Source organism: Bombyx mandarina, chromosome 22, assembly GCF_030267445.1.
Source record: "Bombyx mandarina strain Sakado chromosome 22, ASM3026744v2".
Lineage (NCBI taxonomy): Eukaryota > Metazoa > Arthropoda > Insecta > Lepidoptera > Bombycidae > Bombyx > Bombyx mandarina.
This window is the reverse complement of record NC_143228.1, coordinates 5,804,253-5,831,607: the sequence shown is the minus strand read 5'-3', so window position 1 is coordinate 5,831,607 and position 27,355 is coordinate 5,804,253. Positions and strand designations below refer to the sequence as shown.

Below are 27,355 nucleotides of genomic sequence, written 5' to 3'. Positions count from 1 at the left end.
TGTTAATACTAAAGACGACGCATTTAACTGTGTAACAATTATACATTTTTTTCCCAAAACTCATATTTCCAAAGTTTATCTTAATTTTCCAAGATGGTGCTCTTGTACAGATAAACAAACTTCACGTAAAGTTTATTCTGCATCATGAGTTGTGACTCGAAACGTTTCGGTGTATAATTCAAAACTTAAGGACACAGATGCTGTTACTGATTTATGATGAAGTAGATCGTATTAAGTAGAGTTTAAAACAAATAAGTTCGTTTTTTCAAAAAGCTATGTTAATTTGAATTCATTTCTATAGCAGTATTTTTTAAATAAATGGGTGAATTTGCTCCCGGCGCACCTAGTGTTAAGTGGTTACCGAAGATTATAGACATCACATCGTAAATACCGCCACCCACTTTTTACTCGTGTTAGGACCTCTTGTGAGTCCGCGCGGGTAGGTACCACCACCCTGCCTATTTGTACCGTGAAGCAGTAATGCGTTTCAGCTTGAAGGGTGGGGCAGCCGTTGTAACTATACTGAGATCTTAGAACTTATATCTCAATGTGGGTGGCGCATTTACGTTGTAGATGTCTATGGGCTCCAGTAACCACCTAACATCAGGTGGGCTGTGAGCTCGTCCACCCATCTAAGCAATAAAAAAAAAACCCAGCTTGAGATCAATGTCTCAGTTGTATAATAATTAGATTTTAATTTTTCTTTTCGTATTTTATTGTATAACAAAATGTTATTCCTATACCGCGGAAGTCATTTGTGTCATCATATTTTGTAAGAAAAATTGGTACCTCCCTGAGAGATTCTAACACTGGCATGGTCGCTCGATACATATACAACGATCGTCTTGTCCTTTAGACTATAACAATTATCACTAGCTGTCCCCTCCTGGTATTTTTAGGTCAGGCACTCAGCGCATGCATTTCTTCCCACTACGGCCGTGGAGTACCTCTACTTCCACATCGCGGAGTGGAAATAAAACGGCACTGAATGAAATATCCTTGTTGTTCGTTTTTAGAGCGTATGTTCCTGGTTAGAACAAATCACCGCAAATACAGCGCATATCTATTTATCTTCTATACATATAAAAATGAATTGCTGTTCGTTAGTCTCGCTAAAACTCGAGAACCGCTGGACCGATTTGGTTAATTTTGGTCTTGAATTATTTGTGGAAGTCCAGAGAAGGTTTAAAAGGTAGATAAATATGAAAATGCTCGGAATTAAATAAAAATAACAATTTTGTTTTCCTTTTGATGTGTCCCCCGTCGGACGGATTCCTTTTGTTTGCTTTAAGTTTATTTTATACCAAAGCTTAGGTCTTTTATTTATCGATTGAGGCCCTACGAAGTCTGCCGGGTCAACTAGTCTTCTATTATATAAAAGAAAGTTGTGTTAGTTACACTATTTATAACTCAAGAACGGCTGAACTGATTTCGCTGAAAATTTGGTGGAGAGGTAGCTTAGAACCAAGAGAAGGACATAGGATACTTTTTAACACGTTTCCGTGGGACGTGACATAAAACGCGGTATAACGAAACGCAACTGATATGGAATAACAAAACTCAACTGACAGCTAAATCTAATGTAGTCTATGGTTAGGTAAGTCTATTAGAATTTTGAAGTTGACCGGTTGATGTGTTTGTTTCGAGTTTCTATTAGCTTATTGTGCCGAGATAGGTAATCATTAACAAAGCCATGCCGTGACCAACACGATCAAATCTTTCCCGACGAAACCGTAATGCAACTAGGATTCGAAAAATTGCGAGTGAAAGAACTGTAGAAGAACAAGAAAATATAATAATAATAATAACAACTAAAATACATGGCCAATAAGAATCATTAAAATACTTGCTTTTTTAATTTACATTAATTATCCAAATAAAACATTGACCTTGATAAAATCAAAAGTCTGTTCATTTATGACCTCTAAGGCGGAACAAAGTTCGCCGGGTCCGCTAGTTCTTAATAAAACACACAAGCACCGGTCACCGTCCTCGTCGAACCCGTCGCTTGCAACGAAGGGTTCGACGGGCGAATTAACCCATAGATACAACCCACTGAGTTTCTCGCCGGATTTTCTCAATGGTTTGCGTTTCCCATCCGGTGCTAGATTCTACGAAGCACTGTTCTTGCTAGGGCCAGTGTTAGCAACACCCCGGCTTGAGACCCGTGACCTCACCTACACGTTAGGGCGAAGCTGAAATAGCTTCTCAAGGCTATCAGCATAGGTAGGAAAAAAAAACACTATGTCTGTCCACACCCTGAACGCGAATGAAGAATATCGCCCAAAGCCCTAATTAGACGATTTTGCGGTTTCCTTTCTTGAATCCGTAATTTTAATCGGACTAAAGTTCGAATTACAAGCTAATATAATAAAATTTTAGATGGAACAGGAGAACTTCTAAAGAACATCATTATAAAGTAATATAGTGTAATTTTTTGTCGTAACACAGAAGATAATTTTACCTCACTAACGGCCGTTTTCAATAACGTATCTGAGTTTTCGGATAGATAGCTATCTCCGAATATCAGCAAGAGCGTATCTATCCTTAGTTTGCGTTTCACAATCACGGATAAGTGCTATCTCTCTATAACCAACAGTAGATAGCTTCTTCCCTCCGATTTATCCGAGCCTCTTGATACGTTTCGTTCTACTACAAATACGAAACAACGTCAGGATCAAGACTTATTTTATTTTATTCTAAATTATAACTATAATTTAACCAGCATATTGTAGACTATCATAAACACATTTGTTTATAACAAAAAGTAATAAAAACATATGTAGATTTTTTTAAATTGGACGTATTGCTATTTTTATCCTAGTCGAAATTATGAAACGAAACGTTTTGACAGTCCGTTTGCCAATAAGCAGTGATCAGTTTCTTTTGTTTGTTTTTCTATTGTTTACCTACTATATTAGATGATGACTTACCTCCAAAACGCTTTAAAACTTTCGTTTATAATTCTAAGTGTGTAATTAAAGAGCTACAGTGAAATAAAATGAATTCTGTAAGTATCTATGAACTACATTGATAATAATAATTTTACTTTGAAAACTTTGAGTTCAAGTTTAGAAAATATATCTTTTTCAGTCAAGAAAGGCAGCACCCATGACAAAAGATGAGACGATGATTCTAGCAGAACTTGTGGCGGCGAAAAAACATTTCAATAATAAGGCAACAAATGCCACAAACAATAAATTGAAGGAGCAGGCTTGGCAAACCCTTGTAAATGATTTTAATTCGTCGATTCGTCGTTTCCCACGAACTCCATCGCAGCTTCGACTAAAATGGGAAAACTTAAAGAACGCTACGGCAACATAAGAAACAACCTTAGTAAGGTTAGTATAATTAGTTGATTGTTTGTCTCTAATAACACATTGATAAACATGATTTTTTCTTCAGGTTGCCGTAGTATTTGAAATAATTATGCTCTTTGTTACAGGCTGGAGGTGGTAAGGATTGCAGATGAAATTTTGGATAAAGCATGCACATTGTTGTAGGTCACATATAATATTTTTAACACTTTTACAGCCAAGCGGAAACAAGATGGAAGAAAAGAAATGCAAGGCTAGCATAGGGACAATGCATTAGCAGAATATCTAATAGCAAAAAAGAGACTTGACTTGGAAAATAAAGAAAACGGTAGCAAAAGTTAAGTTAGATTTAGATAATATAAAAAATTAAAAATTACTTAAAAGGAATATTAAATTTCATAAATTAAGTAGGCAATAATAATTTTATGTTAGATAGTTTTTTAAGTATATGTACAAATTCTAAATTAAATATCTTGCATGTACTAACTACCATGTAATTATCATTTTGGAAAATAAAAAATAGTCAAATTATCTTTGGAGTTTATTTTATAAATTATCTTTGGAAGCAATTATTTATAAGTACATAGTTGTATTTCAGATGTAAGTTTTGAAAAATTGTTATGAACAATTATATTATTTTCCTGTAATGTATCTGCGACTGAAATTTCTGATTCTAATTCTTCTAAATTCATACTTCTGACGATATTATGCAGCATGGCAGCTATAATAACAGCTTGCATATTTTCTAGTTTTAATCTACTTTTCAATGATATACAGGGAGTCTTCTTTTACAAACACCAATGCATCTGAAAATTATACATTATTCGCTTAAATTATTTTACAATACAGTATAACAAGCTCTTAACTAAAAAAAAGATTACCTCTCTATAGTATTTCTTGTTTTAATATGTGATTCATTTTAAATCGTTCCGATTGAGTATGTGGGTTAATTAATCACGTTAAAAGATAGGGTTGTGGGGATAGCCTCTATCGGCAAGCAAATAGCAATTTCCAAGTCCACCTTGTTATCAATGTTCTCTTGATATGTAGATAATTTATTATAATAGTGTCATATTAAATTCATATAAACACCTAAATATATAATATAAATAAATAAAATATAATAATAATATATAATAATAATAATATAAATAAGGTAATATAAATAAGAAATACCTTTTCAATCGGAATGGTTAATTATAGTTGTATCATGAGTAGACCCAGGCCATCAAGCAACAACATTTTGAAACATCAATGATGCATTGCACACAAATTACACATTCAAAATACTCTTTTTCTATTTCTAAATTCCTCTCCTATATTTGAATCTGTAACACAAATATAAAATGTAGAGGTATTAGTGTGTAATAAGAATGAAGGTAAATAGCCTACCAGGTTATTGTATTAGTATATGAATGTCATTTAGGGCACCATGGGAATCCAGCAGTATTATAGAATTCCTGTTGAGTGTGATTTTGTAACACAACAAAAATTAGGTATAATTTTGCTATTGCTATAAACAAATATAAGTTGTAATAACGAGTACTTTTATGGTTAAAATTTATCTTACCTTTTTGACGTTACACTCAAATATGGTCTCATTAAATTAATCAATTCATTCACAACACCTTTGCTCAGAAATCTATAGTCAAATTCGTAATTATTGATCTTCGCCATGTAATTCAGACGATCTTTATTTTCCTAACCATATGATATCGGCCTCACTATCACTATCTGCATCACAATCCATTAACATTTGAAATAATTCCATATCACTATCATCACTGCTACAATATGCCAATATGAAGAGAAACAATTATTAAATTATAGCGATTTACTTTCGAAAGATAAACATGTAACCGGCCGATTTTGACAGATAAGCGAATGCCCATACTAGAGATAGCGCCGCCTACCGGAGAGTTACTTAAAACTCATATTGAAACGGAAGTAAGCACGATTTGTATGAGCGTTCTATCTTTAGCAGGTTATCCGTCCTCCCGACGATGGATAGATAAATCCGATAGGAACTGCTGCCCGTCGATAGGTTATTGGAACGTAAGTAAGGACAAAAATATAGATTTGTCTATCTTTAGTAACCGAAACTAGGGATAGATAGGTTATTGAAAACGGCCGTAATAGCACTGAGCGGTTTTACAAAACTGGCTTAATTAAATTACCTTGAATGTGAGTACTTAAAACTAACTGTGCACTAAGAAACCGGCTCACGGTACCTCTTAAACAAAAATGCAACTAATGCTTAGGAAATCGCTACTACCAGCCTGTAGGAATTAGAAATACTGTGAGAGTTATCAAGTCTACAGTCAAATATAAATCTAGGTTTAATAATTTTATTTAAACGAATGTAAAATAAACCAGTTAAATAAATAATTAAAATAGCCCATTCTATGGACGTTGAAATTAGAAAATTTGAATAATTAAATTCAATATCTATATCAAAATTATATTACGAAAAATTTCAATCACCAAATTCCGATTGACCCAAATATTGTTCAAATAACCTCGACCTAGTAATTCATTGCGGTCAAATTAATGGATAATTGAAAGACAAACACGACTCTACGGACAAGTTTGGTTCGTTTGATTCAACCATGTAAGATTGATTAAATGTAAGGTAAAGCACAGTGTGACAGCTGACTCGCTAATGTGAAAGGCAAGCAATGTGAGTCTGGAGTCATCCGCAGTGACGCGGCAGTGACTCGTTACGGCGACAGTTAGTTAGTTAGTAGTGCCATTAGAGGCATACCAGTTGCGGCGCGTCGCTTCTGGGCCCGCCTTATCTCACTGCCTCTTTCTCCATTAACGCTCGTTTCACTCAAAACGACGTAATGTGGAGTAATTAAGTATTTTTGAGAATTAACTTTAAGTCAGTCCGAACGCTGACGTATAGATAGATAGTAGGATAGATAGTCGAGTCATTTTCATCACGATATTGTTTGTTGTAATTTGCTTTTACTCTAACTACATTACAATTTCATTAATATTTTATTTCAATTGAATTTCTGTAAACATAGACGCCAATTTCGTTCGAATAATCCATTTTTTATGTAAAACAAGTTTACTGCTTAACATAGAAATTTCAATCAATGTCTATATAAAACAAGTCTACTGTTTTATCAAGTTCTATCGATTCTGATCAATTTCATAAAAGCACTTGTAGGAATTAGGCAGACTGTTAAGATTTACTCAATAATCCTTAGAACACAAACATACCTTGAAAAATATGAAGAGGCCACTATTAACTTGATTTATTTTTTCGTATTATACGCGGTTTTTTTAATTAAATTAAAACGATGACTTCAGCTTAGAAGCAAGTCACATAACTCAAAAGCTAACGAAATTAAAACGTCAGCTATCCACCGATAACAATTTAATTATTCACTATTATTTATGTTGAAAATCAAATTCCTTAGTTTCAATCGAATGTTAGTAATAAAGCGGGTCAGCCCAAAACTACAATATTAAATAACAAACGATGCTTACATTGAAAGTTTGTGTATACATACCAGAGTTAATTGCCCTTCGTCCACAGATAACCCCCAATGTGCCTTCGTCAGACTTAAGTCGGATAGATCCATATTTCGAATTTAAAGAAGTTTCATGAGCCTTTTTTTTTTCAGGTAGTTAATTGTGACGCAGTTATACGGGTATATTTACGGAAATGGTATCCTTAGGGGCTGTAGGTCGCCGAGGTCGAACGCGTCGTGACATTGCTCCCCTTTATTGAACTCACTCGCGCCCCTTATCGCGAATTAGCCCTCGTCGCATTCAGTTCACGGACGAGGTAGATCGTTTCGTGTGCTCTACTTTAAAGCAAGCTATTTTCCGTATAATGACAGCACATTAATTAATGTAATTAAGAACATTTAAGTCCAATCGAGTTTTCGGTATTTTTAATTAGAAAAATTTGTAAAAACCTTGTTAGTAGTTTTCACATTTGATATTAATAGAATAGTTCATAGCTATATTATGAGCTACAGCTATTTTATGCGCCAGTATATTCTGTGTTACATCTACATTAGCTAGTAGGAAGAGAATTCTGGACGATAAGTACCTAAATGCCATTTTCGGGTGGCAATTCCCATAGGCTCTAGCACTCTCCGCTTGCCAAATTGAAACGTTGCCCCTGCAAGAGAAAAAGGGCAACTAACACGCTATAGTTCCGTGCTGCCTAAAATAAAAAAAAATCTACTTGTGCTCATTTCCCTACTAACGATTTTTTAAAGGTCTGTATCGAATAGGGGCACTTGTCAGACTTTACGTATGTCGATAGGTTTTTGATTGAAAATTGACAAGCATCCCAAAGGCGAATATTTGGACAGTTCAATTTTCGGTATAACCAATCAATTCAGAACCCCGTTTTGTTATTGGAGACGGGGTCAAGATATTTAAATTGTACAACTGTACGACAAGGGTCGGGCTTCGTTTTGATTATTTTTTTAATTTAATATCATATCTTCGAGATGTTTATTAAATATGAACAATCTCAATATATCGCTATCGTAAAAATTCTCTATCCGAAAATTATTGAAGTAAAAGCAACATTACAATAATAAAAATAATTTCTGTACTCTTAGAAATTTGCTTTTGTGTTGTTTTCTAAATACGTTCTCGTCTCTTTCACGGTATTGATCTTAAATAATAAGCTCGTTCATCTGAAGACGAAGGCATACAATTATTTTCCTCTCCAATTTCTTTAACAATACTGGTATTATGTCTCGAGGCTTTCAATATGAAATGATTTATTTAATCAAGTATTCTGGTTGTGGAATGAAAATGATGTTACTTAATCTAAATTAATTAATTTATGAAGTCATTATTATAATTGCCACATAAAAAATACGCAATAAAGTAATTACTACAGTGGTGGTAGGACCACATGTGAGTCCGCACAGATAAGTACCACCACCCTACCTATTTCTGCCGTGAAGCAGTAATGCGTTTCGGTTTGAATGGTGGGGCAGCCGTTGTAACTATACTGAGATCTTAGAACTTAAATCTCAAGGTGGGTGGCGCATTTACGTTGTAGATGTCTATGGGCTCCAGTAACCACTTAACATCAAGTGGGCGGTGAGCTCGTCCTCAAACAAAAAAAAATACTACTGTAACTGATGACAGTTGTTCGTGTATTTTTAGAACCGTACGACACGGGAAGGTATTCCCAACCTGTCTTTCCTGTCGCAATTTCGTCAGGCGTTCCATTTCAAAAGGATGTAACAGACTTTATTTAATAAACTTTGAACTCACGTCTCAAGCTGGTTGGCATCATTCATGCTGTGATGTCTATGGTCCATTTAATACTAGAGGGGTTGTTAACCCATATAACATGATAAAAATAAATAAATAAAAATATTATCATATAGGTATGCGATATCAGATTTCCTGTTGAAAACTAACAATATTTTATCACACCACCGCCATGTATACATTTTCATGAACAGGTTTAAAACTTATTTGTCATAGATATATTCATCAGGTATATACATAAATATATATTACCGTACGTAACGTAAAACTGTATAGAATAACTTACTGATATCTAAAATATTTAGCTTAGCTAAACCTTTTGTGATGTCGTCACTAACTCCCTATTTTAATGCGAATAAATTAGAATAAATTATCTTCCATGGGCTTATCTGAAGACGAGAGGTGGCACTAACAATCTGATATATACTATAATACCTTAACACCAGAAAGATCGTTAGTGTTCTGGCTATGGACCTCCATATAGGAGACTAAAAATTCTTACAATAATATTGTTCTTTTTCTCTAATTTAAAGTGTTTAAGTAAAATTTTTGAAATGGGCATTTCTGCTAATTTCAAGCATGATTTAAAACATTACTTTAACAAGAAATAGGAAATTTAAAATAATAAACGGGTTCGAAATCAATCTTTATATTATTTTTAATATTGTACTTGCGTATAAAACATATCGATCAATAATCATGACTTCAAAACAATCTGATATCATATGGTATGCTTTATTGGTAATGACACAAGTGATGGATGCGTTTACGACTCATCCGCAATCCTAAGCCAATAACGGCATGTGGTCACGAGAACACATAACACTAAAGTTGCAAGTATCGGGAAACAATACATTTCAAATTCATATCCTTTCTCTTAGGTACAAAGTTGAAGTAGCAGGCAAGAGTCTGCCTGTACTCACCACTTTGGACAAGGGGCGTTACGGCGTGATCGTGTTCGAATCTCTGTCGAAATATGCCAATATGGATAAATGGAATCGAGAGCTACTCGACAAATACTGTCGGGAGTATTCCGTTGGAGTAGTCGGCTTCGCGACGCCTAGCGAAGAGACCTTGGTCGGCGCACAGCTAAAAGGATTTCCACTATTCATGCATACTAATTTGAGGTTGAAGGTGAGTTGGGATGTTATCGGTCACGTATTTCAATTATCGATCCCTTTTGAACTCTACAAAGTATTAACAGAGCAACAGCTGCTTTAACGTGGATTAAGTATTGGAATTTTTTTATTGCTCATCATACATATTCTTTTCGAAATCGGTCTTTTTTTGTTTAGGATGCAACGTTAAACGCTGCTTCACCCGTATTGCGATTGGCTCGTGCTGGAGAAACTGCCTGGGGCGCGCTTCCTGGTGACCACTGGTCGGTGTTCCGAGCCAACAGCTCTACCTATGAACCTATCGCGTGGGCGCTTAGAGAGCACGATTATGAAACTGATGGTGAGTGCAAATTTTACTAATCAGAAATAGGCGATATTCCTATAAGATTATGTACAGCATATCATGATAGGATATAGCATATCATGATATGATTTAACGTTACCTATCTTCGGATTATAAGATGACTTACAAAACATGAATGTATAGAGGCTTTTTAATATGATTAGCGGTCCCCTGGTAGTCGAAATTTGACTATAATTAATTGAAATTATAAGTTTTTACACTATCATGATTCTACGAGTATTGTCAAAGACTATTATTACACTTCTATAATCACAGATTTCGCCAAAACTACACTTTAGACAAATAATATTAAAGACAAACAATATTAATCTATTCTAAATTTAAGTACAGACTTTAGACCACTTTAAACAATAAAAAAACAATATTTAATCTATTGTCAATTTGACCGCAGAATATAAGCAGTAACAAATATTTGACAATAAACAAGCATGCGTGTATGTGTCAAGTACATGGTGGTGTTGTGTAATATTTTTATTTATTGATTTAATGTAAAATTTGATGCTTATTTAAAAAAAATATTAACATTCTGCACTCCTCTATATTCTCTATAAGTGTGGGAAATTTCATACTCCTCCGTACGCGCAATTTTCGTAAAAAAAGGGTACAAAGTTTTTGCTTTACATAATATTAATATACCTAAAAAAACATATCTGGAAGTAAATTATGATTTTGTTATTGAAAAGTTTGTATGTCACGCCTACAGTTGAATATGTATACAACACCTAGTTTAATATTGTTTTAACATAATAAACTTTATGCACTACAGTGTATCTCTGTACAATATCTGCATACCACATTAGGTATTCTTAATAATCTACGTGTTCAATATATCGCGGGAACGTACATCGTTGATATTTTAAATGAATAATGAATGTCTTGCCGTTGTAAGTATAATAATACCAGACAATTGATTTTTAAAATCGTTTTAAAGCTAACAAGCGTAGCAATAATAAAAGTTTGTGGCTTCTATGTATTTATTTATTTAATGTATTTTTTTCAATTTTATTATCTTACTAGCGACCCGCCCTCGCTTCGCTTCGGAAACATTAAAACACACATGAAACAAAAAAAAAAAATAAAAAAAAAAATTAAAAAAGTAGCCTATGTTCATCAGGGACAATGTCGGCTTCTAATGGAAAAATAATTTTTCAAATCGGTCCAGTAGTTTCGGAGCCTATTCGAAACAAACAAACAAACAAATCTTTCCTCTTTATAATATTAGTATAGATTAGTTGATACGTTTTACGTGATCACGTTTGCCGTTCGAGTTTCGTTTCATTATTTTTTTTCCACTTTTTATCTTGGTTTTGTAAATACTTCTTAACATATAGGAACTTGAGTCGTATTTATAAAGGGATATTTCCCAAATCACATAGCAGGGCTTGTGCTTAATTAATTACCTGCTAAACTATCACTACCATAACTAGAAAATGGGCTGTTAAGGAACATATCATTATGAGTTATCAAGTAAATTGCTTCTATGGAAATTTACGTAATGTGTTGTATGTAATTTTCCTCTGTCTGTTCACTGTTAGACCTTTGCCAAGGTTTTTTGCGAAGTTTTCTTTACGGCATTAATTATATTAATAATGCTCGTCAACATAAATATTATAATAAAATTGAGTGTACAACGATGGTATTATTAAAGTTAATAGAATATCATAATTATGTATGTTTTTTTATTGCTTAGATGGGTGGACGAGCTCACAGCCCACCTGGTGTTAAGTGGTTACTGGAGCCCATAGGACACCTACAACGTAAATACGCTACCCTCCTTGAGATGTAAGTTCTAAGGTCTCAAGTATAGTTACAACGGCTGCCCCACCCTTCAAACCGAAACGCATTACTGCTTCACGGCAGAAATAGGCAGGGCGGTGGTACCTACCCGTGCGAACTCACAAGAGGTCCTACCACCAGTAAAAGTACTTGTGAAAGAATAAAAGAAACAACATAATCGTTAATTTGTTGTAAGAAAATTATGCAATGTTATCTGTCTATGGAAACCATACCTTCCAAATAACTACGTTACTGAGGAACACGGCTCGAAATATCGACCGCAAGAATGAATATTAATACAATTAACTAAATGGAAAGATTTAGGAGTGGTAGAAAACGGAAATATGTCTAAGGGATGGTAAGCTATTAACGAATGTGTGACGGCGAAAATATGAATATCGAGATTACTAATAATGTAGGAGAGTGGGATGGGCATACTTGTTGACAACTTTTGCTGACCCCACATATTAGTGTGAAATTACAACGTAGAAGCTTGTGCTTAAAGATAATAAAAAAAATTGTTTTTCTTGTTATTAAGAAAAAATAAAGTTCAAGAAAACTAATTTAATGCAAATTTTATTACATATGTATACATATTGCTTCATTAAATGATCGAGTTTTTTTTATTTATTCTTTATTAGTGCCATACACCTATTAGGTTAAGTCGGCTAAGTGATCGAGTTCCAAATTTGAATTTGAAAGTCAACATATAATAATATGTCGCATGTGTTGTTCTCAGTTCAGTGCAATGTATACTTAGAATACAACACAAATATAAGAGGCCTCGCATCCGTAAGGCGACTACTAATGATTGTTTCCTATAAATTTGATTAATATTAATAACAAACGGTCGTCTTGCTTTTATTGATGAAGATTACTTCTAAATAATTTACAATTGTATAATATGTTTATTTAAAAAGTATGTCGTACAAAATCTAAAAAAACGAAAATAGATTTTTTTATGTCCATCCGAAAACGAATTTACACGAGTTTTAATAAAGGCAACCACTTAACATCCACTCCAGTAACCACTTAACATCAGGTGGGCTGTGAGCTCGTCCATCCAACTAAGCAACAAAAAAAAAAGGCAAAGGGAAGCGATTAAATAAATCGAAATGCATAAAATGTTTCATGATGTCACCCACATTAAGATCGAAACATCTAAGCCCCAACGGGAAGGTCAACCGATGTACATAGATAGGTACTCGTATGGCGTGACGCGATGCCGGAGTAGTTCATATCCTACAAATAGGTAATGCCCCTATCTAAAGATACATTAATTCTGTAGATAACCACGAGATATTGCCTTGACATATGAGAATATTAATTTACTAATAAAATTTTCAGAAAATTTAATCAATTAAAAATGCAGTTTTCATATTAAAAATACAAATCTCGTTTTTTGAATCAAAGTATTTTCTTAATTTTTTACATGCCTTCATTCTTAAGGATCACTTCACCACCCCATCAACTTATTCTTCCCCCTATACGACATACATACATAAATAAATGTATCTATATAATGTATATAATTGTACGTATGTGTATAAATTTTTTAAACATCAATAGTTATTCCCTTTTATATGGTTTTACTGGTAGTAGGACCTCTTGTGAGTCCGCGCGGGTGGGTACCACCACCCTGCCTATTTCTGTCGTGAAGCAGTAATGCGTTTCGGTTTGAAGGGTGGGGCAGCCGTTGTAACTATACTTGAGACCTTAGAACTTATATCTCAAGGTGGGTGGCGCATTTACGTTCTGAATGTCTATGGGCTCCAGTAACCACTTAACACCAGGTGGGCTGTGAGCTCGTCCACACAGCAAAGAATAAAAAAAAAAAAATGGAAAGTAGAATGAATGAAAACGGACTGTGAGCTCGTCCACCCATCAAAGCAAAAAAAGGAAATGTCGGAAACTGAAACAAAGTTAAAAATGTTGCCAAACTTGAAAGCTATAATAACAATATACGAACCTGTCAGGGGTGTATGACATGCATGTGCGTATACAAGATGCACTGGGTTCAAAGTACCTAAAAAATTGCCTCAGCAAAGTTCCAAGGGGAGATACGACGAAAACGTTATATTAAAATTCTCGGTACTGTGTATATAGGCGCCTCACGCGTTTGTGTTTGTCATACGACACACGTAATCGATATGTTAATTGACAAGCTGTGCTCACTGTGACAAGTGCAAGTTTCTTGGAATGTGTCAGTCTTGTAACAAATCAGTAGCAATGCAGCTATTTTTGTTTTATTGCTTAAATGGGTGGACGAGCTCTCACAGCCCACCTGGTGTTAAGTGGTTACCGGAGCACATAGACATCTACAACGTAAATGCGCCACCCACCTTGAGATATAAGTTCTAAGGTCTCAGTATAGTTACAACTGCTGCCTCACCCTTCAAACCGAAACGCATTACTGCTTCACGGCAGAATTAGGAAGGGCGGTGGTATCTACCCGTGCGGACCCATAAGAGGTCCTTCCACCAGTAAAGTTAGGATACCACCAGTAATGTACAAGTTAAGTTTTCATCTTATCCTAGATGGATAGATGAGCGCATGGCCCATCTGCTGTTAAGTCGTTACCCTAGCCATAGTCTAGTAGTCGTAACCTAGTATACATGAAGAACGTAAATGCCGCCACCCAAATTGAGACAATGGTTCTAAGTAAAAGTAAATTGTAATAATAGTAACGAAAACATTAGTCATTTTAAATAACAATGTAAAACACGATTATAAAATACGACTAAAACTAAAATTTAGGACACAGACACGTAACAATACAGAAAGTTTGATATGACCTCCTCCTCCTTGCGTCGATAATCAGTGCTGAGGGTCGTGGCCTCCTCTAATCACTTTCTCCTTCATCATCTTGCGCCATTCCTGCCTGTAATTCCTGTTGATATGACACTGCCTGCTTAAAACGATAAAACTATAAGGTAAACAATAAAAATAACTATCATTGAAGCAATTACCGAGTCATGTTTGTAAAATAATGTAGATTTCATTGCACTGAAAATTATCATGTAAATAGACATGGAAGACTGAAATTTATTTAATACAAATGGAAATTTCCTGTTTCATGTCATTTATGCAAATACCATTAAATTAACTACTTTTGAGAAAGCGGTTTGAAATTATATTTGTACATATATTTTTTGCCACTCCCTTTTTCTATTCTCTGTCTCGTCTACTGAATTGAAATTTTAAATTGCTTTTCAAAACAAAACAAACAATCGCTTTACACGAGTTTCAGACGTAAGAAGAGACACACGGTTCCTTTTTAACTAACCTTTTTCAGAACTTCATTTAAATCTATGTATTAATACGTGAAGCAAAAACTTTGTATCCCTTTTTACGAAAATTGCACGGACGTAGGAGTATGAAATTTTCCACACTTATAGAGAATATAGAGAAGAAGTGTACAATGCTAATATTTTTTTAAAATAATGCATAAAACATCCATTAAATCAATAAGGAAAACATTACACACACTACATACCGTGTATTTGACGCACACACGCATGCATACTAATTATTTATTGTCAAACTTTTGTTCTTGACGTCTGTTGTCAAATGGAGAATAGATTAAATATTGTTTGTCTTTGTTATTATTTTTTATAGTATGATCTTGGCGAAATTTGAAATTATAGAAGTATAAAATACAATCATAATAGTGTACAAACTTACAATTCCAATTAATTATAGTCGAATTTCGACTACTGCGGGACCTCTAGTTATCTTTAATTTTTAAAAATCTGCGTTCCCTGACTGACCTTCCTGTCAAAAATATTTTAGAATAGAACCGTTAGCAATTTTTCGGTCCAAATGGTTTCAAATTGGAGTCTCACGACTTAGTGTGCTGTGAAAGTTTTGTGCAAACACCTATAGACCAGAAACAAGTAACTGTAACTTTAAATTTGACAAATTCAAAACAATTTAATTCGTGAAATTACAGTCCGTAAAATTCTCATGTATTCGTGTTACTTGTCTGCTCAATTAGTCAAATTAAAAATACAGATAACAATACTTTGCAAATTGATTAATTTATAATCACATGCGAAAGGCACAAAAATGCCTTAACAGTGACACACACGATTGTTTCTTTCTATGAACATTAATGGCACAATACGTTGTGAATTTATGAAATACTAGCTGTGCCCGTCCGCTTCGCTGGGCATTTAAAATTAACATTATTATTTCTCACCCCCACAAAGATTCTCATCATTAACGCCCCCGCAACTAGTGTAAGGAGTCCAACGCTCATATAAATATTAGCCTATCAATTAAGTACATGTATTTTCTACATGGATACCAAGTTTCAAGTCAATCGGATGCATGGTTCAGTAGTTATAACGGAACATCCGTAAAATCCACTGTAGATTTATATATTAGTATAGATTAGCATAGATGTATAAGTTTCATTGCATATTAATTAACATGAATGTTTTCGATGTTCGATCTAATGATAAAAATGCTCAAATTAAGATATGGAAATTAAAACAAATGATTTCCAATTCGTGACACAGTTCTGAGATAATGTACAAATGACCTGAAATAAACGGTTTGTTTACAGGAGAGCGGATGCCGCTGGCAACTGTGATACAAGACCACGGTCGTTTGGACGGCGTCCAACGCGTTCTGTTCGGTAGTGGTCTACAGTTCTGGTTGCATCGACTGCTTTTTCTGGACGCATTAAGCTACCTCAGTCACGGGCAGCTCAGCTTGAGTCTGGATCGATGGATATTGGTTGATATCGATGACATCTTTGTCGGTGAGAAAGGTAGGTGGTTGAATTTTCAATAAATATTAACTTTTTTTATTTTATTTCAAAACATTGCTGAACGAGTAAGTTCAATCAATGTCCGACAGAAAAATGACTCTAAATTTATGACTTTTCACTTTACTTATGACCATAATTCAGATTTAAATTGTCTGCAATAAACCGTGAAACATCCGAAAAAAATGTAAACTACATAAAATAATTTCATTTTTATCGTACAAAAGTATTTGAATGATAATGTTGATCCATGAATTTAATTAAGCACGGTAGGTATACATTTCATAAAAACAGCGATCGGTCTGTAGGCGTTACGAAACAACAATGTGACGTCTGAAAATAACAGAACGTGTCAATGATATAAATACATACATGGAACATGACATATTGTAAGCATACGTTATCTGTTAATATAATTTTATGATGGTTCCATCTTAAAAGTCTTCTTCGAAAATTGTAAAGGAAACCATTTATTCTGAGTGGAAATTTCTAGTATTTTTTTCTATTGTTTATTTTAATTTGATCTGAATCAATTCTGTATAGTATAAGTGATGTTGTTTGTTCCTACTTTATATTCTTATATATTTATAAATTAGCCGCCAATGGACGCTCATCGTCGAACCTCAATTAAGGCCGTCAACGTATCGTGTTCCGACGAACAATACCTGACATTTGTGGGTAGACAATAAAAGGGTGCTCTCCATAATCTAAACAGGAGCGTACAACTACAAAATCAATTAACGCTGAATAATAGAGGGCTATACAGCCTTTGTCGTAGTAATTAGTATGCACAGAACTGAGTGCTATTAATACTGGCGGTTTCCGTGCATTGAATCACGATCTCCAAGTTATGTTAAGTACTGTTTTTAATATTTACGAGTATCTGGAAACGCTCGTCCTGTTTTTCTTCTCACCAAGCATTGGAAGGCTAAATTGATCTCTTAATGGTTTGTTGGACGGCTATTTGCCGGTGTTGTTTCAATGTGGGTTGTTAATTTGCCCGTTGCGATAAGTGCCACTTTAATGTTAAAAGTGTTAAAAATAGTGGCCGCTTAATTAGTGATACATCCGCATAGGCGAAATGGAACAACGTTCGTTGAAAAATTCAAAACACTAATTACGGTTCGTTATACACCAAACAGAAAATATGAGAACTATTTCCGCACAAAAAAGTATTAATGGTAGTGGTTTAGATTATACTACATGATATTCCATGATTACTTAAATTATATTAATTTGTGTTTTCTTCCTCGACCTGTGTCGGCTTTGATAAATATTCCGTCCCGTTTCTCACAGGAAAGAAGATATCTATACTCCAAATTTTATTGAGAGTTTGTGTGAAAAAAAGATTTATTATATTACTAGCTGACCCGGCAGACTTCGTAGTGCCTAAACCTAAACCTTTGTATAAAATAAAAGAAACAAAAGGAATCCGTCCGACGGGCGACATATCAAAGGAAAAATAAAATTGTTATTTTTATTTAATTCCGAGCATAATTATATTTATTTACTTTTTATACCTTCTCTGGACTTCCACAAATAATTCAAGACCAAAATTAGCCAAATCGATCCAGCCGTTCTCGAGTTTTAGCGAGACTAACGAATATATAGATATAGATTATATATTGATGATTACTTATATTATTATACTATATATTTTATACTTATATTATACGATTAGTTCCCGTTTGTATAGGTACCCGTCTTCACGAAGAAGACGTGGCGGCACTATTGACGTCTCAGGCAGCACTGCAGCGATTAGTTCCGGGGTTCAGGTTCAACCTCGGCTACAGCGCGAAGTACTACCACCACGGAACGCCAACGGAAAACCTCGGCGATGACGCTCTGTTAAAACATAGGGAATATTTTAATTGGTAATTTAATTAGTTATTTTTATAGATTTTAAACTGCATACAATATCTGGCCACATGTTGGTCTCTCTATGGAGTGTGATTAGACCTTTATGCTGGGTTTTAAGAGACCGCCTCCGAAAACGAAGACAGATAATAAATAGCACTAATGACACCTTTGATGATGAAGTTATTTAGACAAATGTTGTACATAAGCATTTGCGCGATCGCGCGAGTCTGCGCCGCACTGCGCCCGTGCTTGAGCGTAAATAATGCTAATAAAACGTTTTAAACATATGTTTAATCAAGATCGATTTTTTTTCTGTCCCATCATCAAAGGTATCATTAGTAATATCGTCTGTCTTCGTTTTCGGAAGCGATCTCCTAACACCCAGTATATTTATTCCGCTAAAAAAATCGTTTCTGAATTCATACACGTCTTTCCTAGAAGCTGAATGTTGGCAAATGCTTAAGACGTTCACGATTTACTTCCACAGTGAAGGAACAACATCGTGTAATAAAAATGAAACCCGCAAAAATTATAATTTGCGTAATTACTGGTGGTGAGACCTCTTGTGAGTCCGCGCGTATAGGTACCATCGCCCCGCCTATTTCTGCCGTGAAGCAGTAATGCGTTTCGGTCTGAAGGTTGGGGCAGCCGTTGTAACTATATCGAGATCTTAGAACTTATATCTCAAGATGGGTGGCGCATTTACGTTGTAGATGTCTATGGGCTCCAGCAACCACTTAACACCAGGCGGGCTGTGAGCCCGTCCAACCATATAAGCAATAAATAAAAAAGGCGTCTTCGTCAATTATCTCGTCAACAGGTTTTGCCACATGTGGAACCATCAACAGCCTCACCTGTACAACAACGTGTCTCAGCTCGAAGCGGAAATGATGCTGAACAAACAGTTCGCTCTAGAGCACGGGATCCCGACGAACTCGTGCTACTCTGTGTCCCCGCACCACTCCGGAGTCTATCCCGTACACGAACCTCTCTACGAAGCCTGGAGGAAAGTCTGGGACGTTAAAGTTACAAGCACGGAGGAGTATCCTCACTTAAGACCAGCTAGGTAAGTTTAACCATCTCTCTTATATTCCAATATTTTGCAAAAATTACTAAAGGATTTTAGAAAAAAAGAGTACCTTAAAAAAGCTTTAAAAAATACAAATATCAATGCTGAATTCGTAGCAAAATAATTTTAAATGGTTTTTTTTATATAATAAATGTTATTGACTTATTAAAAACGTTATGCAGGTTGATACTCAACACATATAATCAAACTGCGTAATATTCGGTATTTCGACGTTCAGCACTTTATACGCCGTCGATAGATCTAATCTCTACAATAGTAGAGTCTCTAGGTTCGCGCTCAAAGGGTTAAGATTAAAAATTATAGTCTATCTAGGCATCCAAACAGACGGAATCGCAAAAACCAAAAACTACAAATTACTACATATTTATCTCATATCATTTACTGGTGGTAGGACCTCTTGTGCTTTACTGGTGGTAGGACCTCTTGTGAGTCCGCACGGGTAGGTACCACCACCCTGCCTATTTCTGCCGTGAAGCAGTAATGCGTTTCGGTTTGAAGGGTGGGGCAGCCGTTGTGACTATACTGAGACCTTAGAACTATATCTCAAGGTGTGTGGCGCATTTACGTTGTAGATGTCTATGGGCTCCAGTAACCACTTAACACCAGGTGGGCTGTGAGATCGTCCAAACATCTAAGCAATAAAAAAATAAAAAAAAATCTTATAAAGGATTGTGACAAATATTCAATATTACGGAGAGCATTGCTAACAAAATTTAAGAAAGTCACGTTATTCTAATCAATATAGAACGTGATGATTCATTTACTCTCCAGAACAGTATAATGTATGTATATATTTCCTTTCATTTTTATTTCCACTTAGTGTGTATATTTGACGTTGACTGGTGAAGTTCTTCCCGTGTATCTTTGAATAGTAAAGAAAACAAAAACATTTAATAGTACGCTTGTGTAAACTAATTTAAGGAAGCTTATATTGCTTGTGATATTGCTTTACGCGTTTCCTTTGACGAAATGCCTTCCGGGACGATTAAAAATAGTATTTGTACGTTAGATAAAGCTTAAAATATTTGTAGACATTGAAATAAAATTCAATAATATAAATAAATCGAAAGATTTTCATTATTGGGATACAAAATTCAGATGATTGAATAAGTGAAGCCATGTTGAAATTCAACTTACTGACAAATAATTAATCAATTTAGAATTTACAATAGTAACAATTACGTTAGTAAATGATTATGTAAAAAAAAAAATTAGTAATTGTTTTTGTGACAAAATTGCAGTAACATAAAAAATAGGATGTCAATTTACTTTCTGAAATTTAAAAAAAATAGCTGATTTTTCTTAAGTGTGAACGTAAACCTAAACAAACAGCAATTTAAATGAAGAAAAGTTTTAAAGTATGTACATCACGTACACCGCCGAATATTTAACATCTAAGTTGTATCACGCATGAAATCGATTCGAAACCCGATATACCGAAAGTCAAACGGCATAATAAATTGAAGTTAATTGTTTAATTCTGGTAACGTCCGCCGGGACTACGAATGTTGATCAAAGTTTATTGACGTTAGATACACACATCCACCTAAACGTTCACGGCTCTATTAATTTACGTAACGCGTAACTATGTAGTTTCGTTAACGGAAAATTCTCGAAGGTCTTGACATTTGAAGGGAAATTGCTTCTTTTTTTTTTTTTTCAAAGAAAGTAAGAATTTCATTTCACTTACCTCTTTGTACCTTTACTGCAACACTGAAGAAGCAAAACGATTTTCTCTATCAAACCAAATAATTTTGGAACATATTGATTTTTATTCAAAAGTATCATGTTATAAGCTGATAAAGGTGTTTTATTTTGCAGTAGTGGTAGACGTCAGTGAATTTGAATTTAAATATTCACCATGCTAATAGGGTGATAAGAATTAGAGTGGAGTAACATCAGCTGATAAAACAATTTAGAGGCTTAATTATTTTAACAAACGCTATTATCTATGACCTTCACAATTGTAGTTAATTAAACTATCGCGTTGTATTACACTATTAACTTCAATCTAAATTCATTGGAAGTAAATTTCATCATTTGCCCTATTTCATTCAAGAGATTTTAGGGGCTCACTTGGATTGGACCAGCGCACCCATTTGTTCCGAATTCTATTGCTTGTGAAACTGAAACGAAGGAACAAACGTAAACAAAAAAATTACTAATAAGAGTCTGGTATTCTCAAGCCTTTGATTAAATTTGGTAAAACGTCCGATATTCCAAACTCTGAAATGTGATTTTTTTATTTGTGGCACTATTCGTTTTGTGTGATAAACAAACACGTTCGCAGTTGTTTTTCTAGTAAAACATACTTCTGTACCGACTATTAATATTCTTAATGATGAGTGAAAGTACTATTAAGCACAGTATCGCCAACCAAGTTAATTTAATAAGTTTTTTTTTACTTCACACATCCACAGTCCAACACAGGTTAATATTAGAGGAGACATAGATAACCGCGTTAATGATTCGACCTTGATGTCAAAAGGTTAAAGTCCATTGAGACAACGACTATGTTTCAAATACACGTTAAATATGTGTTGTTATACGTGGTCATTATGATATCTATATATTAATACGTGAAGCAAAAACTTTGTATCCCTTTTTACGAAAATTGCGCGGACGGAGGAGTATGAAATTTTCCACACTTATAGAGAATATAGAGAAGAAGTGCACAATGCTAATATTTTTTTTAAATAATGCATAAAAGATACATTAAATCAATAAAGAAAACATTACACACACTACATACCATGTATCTGACGCACACACGCATGCGTACTATTTATTGTCAAACTTTTGTTCTTGATGCCTGTTGTCAAATTGAGAATAGATTAAATATTATTTGTCTTTTTTAATATTTTTTATAATGTAGTCTTGGCGAAATTTGTGATTATAGAAGTATAAAATATGTCGAGGGAGATACTGATGGAACGTTTTTAAAAAGTGTGACGTCAGCATTGCTGACGTCACGGTTATTGCTTTGTTGACGATGACTCATGTTTGGGCTTCCGAAACAAAACTTCACCAGAACTTCACAATAACTGCGTATATTTCACGAGAAGCGTGACAACGTTCAGAGAGATCTGTACTGTACTACGGCTCGGACACGAATGAATCTGCGCTAGACGCACGGCCGTATTTATAGGGCTTGGTACACGTCAGCGTGTTTACAAGTTTTGACAGGACTGTTTTTACATCAATTTCTCATCTTAACAAACACAGAGTGATTAGTTGATGACCAGATTATCCGATTATCACATTGAATCATTATTATTTTTATAATAGGTAGGTAAATAGTCATATTTGCGCCGACACGGCCATACTGACAGGCGGTGCGCGCTCTGCACCAGCCTCGTTGAGTCTCGTAGGTTTTTCTTTGATTCTCATTGACCTGCAGGAATAAAAAGTTTCTCTGAGTAGCGCATCTGTTATACTACTTGCGTTACTTGTAACTATGTAGGTTTGAGACTATTAATGCGATTTGATCGTAGGTTTCTCGGAGGTTCTCGTAGATTTATTTAAGGTGTCCGGATAAGGATGTTGTTTTGGCGTACACTGTGGTACTTATGTAGTACAGAATAAAGATTGAGAAGCTTTATACAAAATTGTTATAAGTATAGGAATGCTGTACATGGAAGGTGAGCGATGATATTGAAGTGCTTGTAATGCTCCACGCTTACTCGCACGATTTATGTACTCGTAGATATATCGATACAAATGCTCCACGCATAATTGCACGATTTGATTTCTCGTAGATAGGATTGATGCTGTGGCGCTGAGCGGTCTCGAACGCCGTGGTCCACAGGGGCTCTGAAATTGGTTCAAGGAAGGAAAATAGGATAGGGGTAATGTACAGGCTTACTTTTAATGATGGTCGACCCGTCAACAAAGACAACGGCCAACGGCTGGATCTTACTGCTGATGTTGATACTGACTTTCTCATAAATTGGTAAACATTTTAAGTAACTATCAGGATAGCAGTAAGAAATATAAATCGACGCGCGACGGGGAAGGTAAAGCGGTAGTTTCCGTCATCACTCGTGTTCGATTGAACTCAGTTTAGTCAATAAAACTTTTTGAATAATAATTATTGAAACTCAACACACACAACTTTCACAATGACAGGGTAAACCGACAGTTTCGTGCCACATACCAACAGACTGACTGACTGCCAGAGACTCATTGACTCTGACGGACGGACCGTCTGATACGGACTGGATGACTGTCTGACACGGAACGCCACGACTCTGTCCACGTACCGCCATTTTATACTGTGGCGTTACGGAGTCTACCCTACATTTTGTGATATTTATCAAAACAGCATTTCATCATTTAAGATAATAGTCAAAATAACGTCTTAATACTACTAAAAGTCGTTAATCACGACACGGCCATTCTGACATGTCACACGTCCCTGTGTGACGCTCCTGCTAGAAAAATAACCTTCTGTAATATCAAACAGGTTTCGTCTCGGCCAATCCTGATTCATTCACGATTGAGGATTGGGATTCTTTCATTACAAACCATAACGCTAGCTTTCAACAAGATCTTTAACCTGTGTGAGTAGATAATTTAACTACCCAATTATTAGCGACACACTATACAACTGAAAAATTTCATTAATGCTCAATAAGCATTAGAAACCCGAGTCATTACAAAACTAAGTAATGTGAGTAGTATTTCATCAGTATTCAGTACCAATCACAAACTGTCGTTACGATCACCTCCATCTAGTGAGAGTAACTCATGCCACCTATATCAAGTGACGATAACCTTGATACCTCCATCGAGCGACGCAAATAAGTGGGACCTCCATCCGGCACCCAACTTCAACATAAAACACATCGCTCGATTTAGGTGATGTGTTCAATTACCAGTTTTATAAATGACACCGAATACTGTTCTTTACTAATCACACAAAAATAGGACAACAAAAATCCTTACTTTAATCAGTTAGTTGTATCGTGGTCTTTTGACTCTACATCTTCTAAATCACTAGTTTCAACAAAATCGTATTTAGGGATTGCACTACATTTGGATGAATTAAACACACACACATAGTAAAAGCTTAGAAAATTTTCAAGTATACGGAAATAATTGATCACAATAAACTACTAGAGCAAATTAAAGAGCAGAGGACGATCAGAGCCTTGTACCACCGTCGTTTATTCATTCAACCATTTAATTAAGCATAATTAAATTATCGAAACTTCACATAAGCCTCTCTATCGCCACGGCTCTCCCGTCGACCAGCAATCGCAATTGCCCTCATGATGCGCATCCACAGTGTGAATCGCCCGTGTGCATCACCCGCTGACTACACACGATGGTATTTACAGACCCTGATCTCCGCCAGAGCCAAACGCGCACCGCGCACCCACGGACTACTTGAGTTGCCTCAAGAGACATTGATTTCTGCCGGGCTACGACTACGTAATAGCTACTAGTACGGTCGAACACAATACGGCCGATAGAGTCTTACTAGAGTTTCCAGCACAACTTAGGCTCACTCATCTTCAATAGGATCATTGTCAACATCAACTTCGACTGGTACATGACCTACTGATATCCTCCTCAACCTATCGTGTGCATATTTGTACGTACGCTAAAATTTTAAATGTTCGCCTTTGTTTTATCAAATCGCGCCTTATCATAATCTTTTGTTCTCATACGCTATCTCGCGAATTTCGTCAATATCAATTTCAGTCTACATCGCTACACATCAACGACGGTCTTGCAACCTTACCGATTAAAAGCTCGAGTGGCGATGCTTTCGTTACACGACTCATCGTGCAATTAATAGCTAGCTGAACCTCACCTACAACATCTTGCCACGATCTGGTATCGCTAGTCTACCGCTGTTAACATTGCTTTTAGGACACTCACAACGCGCTCTACCTGTCCATTAGTACGAGGGGAACCGGTTGCTCTCTGGTCTCGTCAAGGTTAATCTCTTGTTTTCAGTATCATTTAAAGTAAAAATCTTTTGTGCGTATGGCACGCGAATTATTAAAAGCTCAAGAGGGCTCACCCTTTTTATACGTTGGATAGAACAATTTAAAAAATATGTGCTTCTAGCACTTCTTGTCAAGAACAATTCCATGAGCTAATTGCGAGCTTGGTCAGCAATAACGCAAGTGTGGGCTTCGAATAAGGACACACTAGATTTAAGTGTTTATTTCGCTGAATGCTCAATCTCACTGAACCGATTAAAACAACTATCGGGTAGTACATGACATTAAAATGAGTAGGCAATAAATTATCGCAAAGGATTTGTTCCGTACAGTTTTGGTCAAAACAACAGACCCTTTATGAGAACCATCGCATAAAATTCCTGAATTATGAAGCTACTACTAATAGATTTCTCGACAAGAGAACATTCGGCACCAGATTCCAAATAAAAGTAAAACGACTCACCAGATTTTTCTCATTTACCAAGACACCCGATGTTACGCAGCTACCGGCACGTCGCTCTGCTGCTGCGTTGCTCGCGGCCGTCGATGACATCGCGCCATCAATTTGCCTCGGCGGCAACTCGTGGCAATGTTTTTGCTTAGATGGGTGGGCTATGAACGAGCTCATAGCCCACCTGGTGCTATGTAGTTATTGGACCCACATATATTCACAACGCAAACGCGTCATCCACCCCGAGATACAAGTTCCAAGGTCTCAGCATAGCTACAACCGCTGCCCCACCATTCAAACCGAAATACACCACTGCTTCACGGCAGAAATAGGCAGGGTGACGGTACCCGTGCGGTCGATGGCACTATACGGATCACCCGTCTGGTGCCACGTCCTTACCCACTAGAACGTCGCTGCGCTGCGACGGCGGCAGCGCGCGATCGCGGTCAGAGTCATTCAAGGATACCTCACAGTCTCCTACGAGGCGGCGCGCCCTAGCGCAAGTGCAGCCGGAGCGCGGGGGCTCCAGACTCGGCAGTCCGTGCTGGAGGCGTGGTCTCGTCATTTGGCGGACCCGTCGGCCGGCCTCCGTACCGTCGAGGCGATCTGCCCGGTTCTCGCAGACTGGGTGGGCTGCGACCGCAGAAGTCTCACCTCCGGCTACCTGTGCAGACTCACAAGACATCTTACCACCAGCCACCACGAAAATCACAATTTTGCGGGTTCCACCTCTACTACACGATGTTACTCCCACACTGCGGAAGCCAACCGCGAACACTTGTCAAGCACGCACAAGCACACACTTCACCGGAAAAACTGGCATCCGCCTGCGGGACCCGAACACCGCCGCATCGTCAGACACGAACGCACCGGATGTCTTATCTTACAGGTCACGACGACTTCAAATGTGTCAATTTTCTTCCCCACGAAAATTTGCTTGCTTTCTTGTTTACTTGCTTGCTGGAGCCCGAAGTCATCGAACGTTTAGTGTATTGGTATTAAATCTAGCAGATTCTAAAGTTTCAGCGACAATTCACAGTCTCATGTCCTGGTTTATTGACTAGTGGCATGTAACTCTGGCAGTAATCATTGGCTTATTAAAAACGATTCGTGTCGGAACTACTCACTCGTCATGACAGATCCATTATTGCGATCGAACATCCACTTGAGACTTGCACTTGCCTTAATTTCTTGCAATAGCTTGGGACGTGTATTTCCGCTAGTAAATGCCATGTGATAAAATTTCTTCGTGGCTCAGATCTTCCATCGAGGTAGCAGACGTTATTACACGACTTGCGTATGCTGCATTCACGCTTTTGTGGCTTACCATTGCTTAAATTGATAAGCGTCGCATCAAGAATTTTGCATAACGAGCGAGAAATA

General features: G+C 36.2%; 1 protein-coding gene and 2 long non-coding RNA genes across 5 annotated transcripts in view; 2 read left to right on the top strand and 1 right to left on the bottom strand.

The window, feature by feature from the left end:
- sfl (N-deacetylase and N-sulfotransferase sfl) overlaps positions 1-27,355 on the top strand; it is a 110,936-nt gene that overhangs the window by 59,302 nt on the left and 24,279 nt on the right. For both annotated transcript variants that reach the window (XM_028174552.2, XM_028174551.2), the window contains exons 4-8: positions 9,464-9,716; positions 9,878-10,040; positions 16,411-16,617; positions 18,311-18,488; positions 19,295-19,540. In XM_028174552.2, coding sequence (XP_028030353.1) covers positions 9,464-9,716; positions 9,878-10,040; positions 16,411-16,617; positions 18,311-18,488; positions 19,295-19,540 — 1,047 coding nt within the window. The remainder of the gene's footprint in view (positions 1-9,463; positions 9,717-9,877; positions 10,041-16,410; positions 16,618-18,310; positions 18,489-19,294; positions 19,541-27,355) is intronic.
- On the top strand, positions 890-3,848 carry LOC149500304 (uncharacterized). Of its 2 annotated transcripts, XR_016325063.1 has the most exons (3): positions 2,662-3,010; positions 3,094-3,341; positions 3,446-3,848. It is a non-coding gene; the product is annotated as an uncharacterized LOC149500304 (long non-coding RNA). The 2 variants fall into 2 exon arrangements; XR_016325062.1 differs by having other exon boundaries at positions 890-3,341.
- Positions 3,846-5,449, bottom strand: LOC149500303 (uncharacterized). The gene is made up of 3 exons (XR_016325064.1): positions 4,888-5,449; positions 4,494-4,645; positions 3,846-4,123 (listed from the first exon to the last, which is right to left on the bottom strand). It is a non-coding gene; the product is annotated as an uncharacterized LOC149500303 (long non-coding RNA).